This window comes from Rhinatrema bivittatum, chromosome 2 (genome assembly GCF_901001135.1).
Source record: "Rhinatrema bivittatum chromosome 2, aRhiBiv1.1, whole genome shotgun sequence".
NCBI classification, from domain to species: domain Eukaryota; kingdom Metazoa; phylum Chordata; class Amphibia; order Gymnophiona; family Rhinatrematidae; genus Rhinatrema; species Rhinatrema bivittatum.
In genome coordinates, this window is record NC_042616.1 from 160,094,861 (window position 1) to 160,100,860 (window position 6,000).

A 6,000-nucleotide genomic window follows, 5' to 3' on the forward strand; every position below is an offset into this window, starting at 1 on the left:
CAACATACAAATCCAATATAAAAAATACTATTTCTAATAGTTAACAGAAATAATGATAAGGCAGACAAAAAAAACCAAACAAACCCCGAAGACTCCAATCCTTACATTGTTCAAAATCTTGTTAGAATTTGTTTCGGCCAAAAAGCCAAGACATACCTTTCCACAGCACATGACTTAGACTTTAATCTTAGATCAAAAACACAGCAATAGCAGCCATGTTCTACTGAAGTAAGCCTAGTCTATAATGGTTGTTGTAGTGCCCACTTTGGCGAGATGGCAGACAAGAAACGTATGAAGAATTACTGAGAAAGACACAAAATGCTAGCTAGGGTTCTGTCGATTTTTTCATAATGGCCAGTTTAACTTGTGTGTGCCTGCCATAAAAGCAGGCTACTTCTCAAAGAGAAGCATGCAAAACCACTGCAGGTCAAGGAGTAACATAAATAAAAAGCCAAAGTAATGGAGGGGAGTTTGGAAACATCAGAATTTGGGCTACCCATAAATAAATTTACAAGCAATTAAACAAAACCATTAGGAAGCCCCTTCTTTATGGCCTAATTTTTTATTTTCACTGCCGTGGAGATACCAGTGCTTAAAGTTTATGAAAGCTCCTCTGATTTAATTAGTATCATAAACTGGGGAAAATCACTAGGCTGTTTATCATCTGAAGCCTCAGCAGGCATTGGTACCTGTAACCTGAGTATTAACAGTTCAAAAGTAAACTGAGGACCATTTTTTTTTGTTCTAAAATGTTCAAAACAATGCCAAAGGAAAAATGCCAAAGGAAACACAGCGGACAGTCAAGAAACAAGCAGATTAGTATTTAAAAAAAAAAAAAAAAGACACAGCCTTAAGGAGAACGTGGTTTACTTCGTGGAGGTTTCTTTAAGCGCAGCAGCATCTGCCGGAGACGCGGCCAGAAGAGGCGGGAGGGCCAGCACAGGGCCCTGCTGAGCTCGGTGCACGGGGGAGGGGAGGGGGTCACTGCCCGGGCCTGGCAGCGTTTCTGCGACACCCCGCACCCCCCCCCCTTCCAGGGCCGCCACGGAACAGGCCCCGGCCACGGTGCGAGCCTCCTCCGGCGCTTGCTGGGCGAGGGGTGACCACCGAGTACCCAACGCTGCTCGCTCAACTCCTGCTGGCCAAACGGGCTAGACCTTGTGGGTCGGCCCTACTGAAGCCGAGCCCGGGCTGGTGCAGCGCCGACGTGGGGCTGCTTTCCTCCATGCCGGTGTCACCCTCCTGCAGCAAGCCCCAGCTAGCCTTCGGCGGGACCGGCTCCAGAGACGTCCGGGGTCCCGGGCTGGGCGGCCGTCGCCGCCGCCTGCGTCCCCCCCCTTACCCTTTGGCGTGCTCCATCTCCTCCTCATTGTCGCCGTCTATGCCGCAGGTGTCCTGGTCGTCCAGCTCCAGGCTCTGCTGGCTGGCCGCGGACTCACTGTCCTCCGCCATCACGGGAGGGAGGGAGGGAGAGCGAGGCGACCCGGAGGAGCTCCCTCTAGCTGCTGTCCTCCGCCAGGAGAGAGAGAGAGAGAAAGACAGACAGGAAACCCCCGCCCAGGTACTCCCGCCGTCACCTCCGCCTCCTCTTCGACGGTGGAAATAAAAGGCCGCCTGCTCCTCTCACAAGCTGCCGCCGCCGCCGCTGCTGCTAGAGAAGTTCACTTTTTTTTTGTTGTTGTTTGCCTCCAGGACCCGAAAGGGCGGCCCGGAAATCTGTCCTTGCTGAAACTGAAGAGACAGTGGTATCGGCTTCCCTTGTTCTCCATCCCTCTCTGCAAGCTCCGACGCCAGCAGAGCAGGTTTTGTGGGGCAGATAGAGATTGTTTTATCTCCCGAGTGAAATGCATTTGGTGGCGGCCACACACCTCTGCGCCAGTGAGCCCCTAATCTCTAATTTCTTGTGAGTGAGGTTTGGACACGTTCCAATAAGAAAAGTCATAAAACGTTATTAACAAGGTGGACTAGGGAAAGCCTTCGCTATCCCTGGACGTGATACAGTTTTGGGGCGCTTCCGGGTACTTTGGCCTAGACTGGCCTCTGGCAGGGCAGGCTGCTGGGCTCCATGAACCTTGGTCTGACCCTACATACCCTTTAATTACCAGGAAAGCCTTTTTTCAACTCAACCACAGGCCATTTGACTTGTAACTGACTCGGGGTTATTCTAAACATTCATTCAGCAAATAAAATATTTGTAGAATATCACAGTTAAATCCCCTCCCTGGACAATTGCACCTATCTACAAACCTGTTTCCCAGTTGATATTTACATTTCCCAGGGAGATGCCTTAAGAGTTGCAGACTAAATACCTGTCTATTTCTGATCCCAGCTTAAGCACATATGAGATATACTCTTCACCTCGGGTGGATTTTTTTTTCTTAAAATGATTGAATTATGAATGTATATGAAAGATGTGAAAATAGTCAGTAGCAAGAGTTGAAGCCTTGCGAACTGATGCTACTGCTCTCTGGTTTCAAACTTGTACTTTATGTGTCTGCACCATATGTCCAATATATGTGCACATATTTTTCTGTACAGGCATGAAAAGTTAATCCACAATAATATATAATTAATTTTACTGGACAATGCTGTCATATCTGAAAGTAAGGGTTGTGAATAATGTACAATGGAAACAATATATTGCATTTACAGGAGGTAATTCTGTACAGCTAGTGGCGAATACAGGTACACTGTATAAGCGAATTTTCAAAGGAAAATCCCAAGCAGGTTCCACTTCGAAAATCTGACCAACAGGGGGACAGAGGGTCCAATGTACCCACAAGAAATCCACATGGACTTTCGCTCCCCTGCTTCTTTTATGACTTAGGTACTTTTAATGGATGTCCCGTTCAGTTGGTCTGTCCCGCTACCCGCCGCTCGGGTCCCGCTACCCTCCAGCCCGGGTCCCAGCACACATTCCCCTGACACCACGGCCGGCTGGCGTGGAGCAAGTAAGTCCACGCTGCCACCACCAGCACGCTGCAAGGATCTCCCTAGGCGCAAACGTGCTTGATGTGCTGGCACTTAAAGGGCCCACGATGGGAATCCTCTCGCAGCACCCTCTGATGACATTATTGGTCTATGAGTATATAAGGCCACTTCTGCCGCTCCTTGCCTTGGCAATAGGTCGACTCCTTTGGAATAGCAGTTTGCCTCTGCGTTCCTGTTTCCTCTGTGTGTCTACTTGAGTTCCTGGGTCCTGTTCCTGGTTCCTTCACAAGTCTAACCTTCTCCTGACTTTCTGTCTTCGTGGTCTGCCTTCCCTCATCTGTCTTCAGCGTCTCGTCTGTCCTACTGTTCCTTCTCGCCCTTTCGGATCGGATTGCTGGCTTTGACTTTGGATTGTACCTAGTTGCTGCTTGACCTCCACCTGCCTTTGACCATTGTCTGCTCATCGACTTGCTTGAAATCTGCCTGCCCAGAATACTGCCCGAACCACGACATTAAACAAACTCCGCCTGCCTCTGACCACAGCCTGCATCGGTCTCTGCTGAACAAATGAAAAATAGGGTTTACTATAACCTAACTAAAGATGAAAATGTGGCTTTTAAAACACTTCAAGAGAAGAAGAAAATTGTTATTAAACCATCAGAAAAGGGAGAAGCGATTGCAGTTTTGGATAGGGAGGATTATATAAAACAACTAAAGTAGCAGCTCAGTGATACTTCTTGCTGTTTACCCACTCCAGCCATTAAAGTAGCTGTTCAGATTCTCAAAGTTGAAGAAGGGTAGTTCTTGACCAGTAGAGAAAGGGTACGTAACTTCCAAAAAGTCCCAATTATTCCTACAATTTATATTCTACCCAGAATACATAAATATCTAGTCAGTCCTCCAGGCTGTCCTTTAGTTTTTGCTATAGGATCCTTTTTTGGAGCTCTATCTATTTTTACAGAAGTCTTTTTAAGGCCTTGTGAGGGAGTCTACAGAAAATTCCCTCAGACCACCTTAAGGGACCAGCCACAGCTAGCCAGCCCAGTCCTCCTTAAGTCCCAACCCAGCAAGAGATTCTGGGTCCAGAATGGATCTCTTCAGCCTAGTATAAGAAGGCAGGGCCCAGAAGGGTTAGACAGACTTCAGGGAGGAAGCAGGAAGCCACTGGATGAGAAAACCTGCTATGTTTGAGGATTGTGTGTCACCTGAAGTTAAGGTGAGCTGCTTCATTTATTTGTGTTGTTTTGCACTTTGTTTTTCACTGTAAATAAACTGCACACAAGTAAAACAGCCAGAGCCTGCCTCCTTATTTCTTCTGGCTGTTTCCAAGCCGGTATTGCCTCAGTTACCACATATGGTGGCAGAGGGGGATCTTTTACTTAAGCAGGAAGCATAAGCAGGAGTCCACAGCAACAGAAGCAGAGAAAAAAACCCCCTGCTGAGTTGTTTTTTCTTTTCCTGGGGCCTCCCAGTTCCGCTCACCCAGCTGAAGCTACAACAGGGGGGATAACCCGCCTGTGCAGTCAGGGTTCAAGCAGCTAGTCAGGGCTGGACAGACCAGCAGGTTTTCCCCCAACCCCCCTCCCCACCACACCTTTCCTCAGAGAGTTACCCATTTTGGAGGCAGTTGGTCCAGGTCATTGCTACAGGGCAGCAGAAACTGCAGAGCACCTGCAAACCCAAATTGATCAGCAGCAGGCACTGCGAAAACAGGCAATTCAGCAGCATACAGTAGCCAGTCGTCTCTTGTCTACAACGCTACTTACGTTGAGCCCAGGAGAAGATCCCAATTGTTTCCTGAAAAACTTTGAATGCTCAGCTTAACTGGCAGGGTGGCCAGAGGGCATATGGGCTACTTATTTGGGGAATCTACTCACCAGGAGTAGTCAAGATGCTTTCCAAACCGCCAATCCGGAAGAGAGGGCTACATACCAGGAAGTCATAGCCACCATTCTAAAGAGATCAGGACTCACCCTGGAAGCCTACTGACAGCGGTTTTGGCAGGGAGTTCTTCAGGCTGGGGAAAACACAACAAATCTATTCCATAGACTGAAGGATGTCACTTGGAAATGGCTGCACCCGGAAGGGAAGACCGGACTGGAGGTAGCCAAAGCGGTTTTGCTAGAACTATTTGTAGACGGCCTGGAACAGCTTATGCTACGGTGGATCTGCCAACACCCAAACCTTATGCTGGAAAAGGTGCTGGAAGTGGAGGAGGCCTATTATCAGGCCCAGACATGCCTGAGTCACCTCATTTCCCAGAGATACCACTTGACCTGGGTAGAGGACAACAGGATCCTAAGAGTCAGAGGACCCCACAACTGTAGCGCAGACCAGGCTGGACCTTTCTCCTCAAATGCAAACCTCAGCCGGGCGGCCATGTTTCAGCTGTAGAGAAAAGGACCATTTTGCCAGAAACTGTCTCCATAGGGAAGATGAACCAATGGAAATTCATGCAATGGCCCCACACTTTTGTAATTTTGTGGATGTCCCAGCTAGGGAGTCTCTACTTTTATGATTGCCCAGGCATTAGTGGAATCTGGGAGTGTGAAAACACTTTTACAAAGAGAATTACTGAAGCAAGTTCAGATTGACTACAATAGAGTAGTGACCCTGGCACGCATCCACGGGGACCAATGGCAGTATCCAACAAGCTGGGTACAACTAAAGACCCTGGTTAGCCAAGACAGAATTGAGGTGGGAGTTCTTCCTTGTCTACCCTACCCCATGGTGATAAGAAAGGACTATCCAAACTTTAAGAGCCTCTGGAACCAGCTCACAGTGGTTCCAGAGGCTCACAGTGGTTCAGCCACAACACTGAATAATTGGAGTTTCCAGAACTCTTTCCCTTGGATGATCCAGATCTGTATCATAAAAACTCTAAGACTCCTAAGTCCCGGAGTCAACAACAACAGGGGAAATACAGCTATGCTTCTAATTTAGAAGCAGCCAAGAAGAAAGGTTTGGAGTCAGAGGAAGAACAGCAACTCACCCAGAATATCTTACCTGACCCCTTTGAGTGGGAAAAGAGGGGGCACCTGGGAAGCTTCTGGCAGGCCAAAGAGAGGA

At 48.3% G+C, this 6,000-nt stretch overlaps 1 protein-coding gene across 1 annotated transcript in view; it reads right to left on the bottom strand.

Moving 5' to 3' along the window:
* The window catches only part of NMT2 (N-myristoyltransferase 2), a 188,454-nt gene extending 186,821 nt beyond the window's left edge, over positions 1–1,633 (bottom strand). The window contains 1 exon segment of the mRNA XM_029588818.1: positions 1,343–1,633. Within this exon segment, the coding sequence (XP_029444678.1) occupies positions 1,343–1,452 (110 nt within the window). The 5' untranslated portion in view covers positions 1,453–1,633.
* Positions 1,634–6,000: the final 4,367 nt, after the last annotated feature.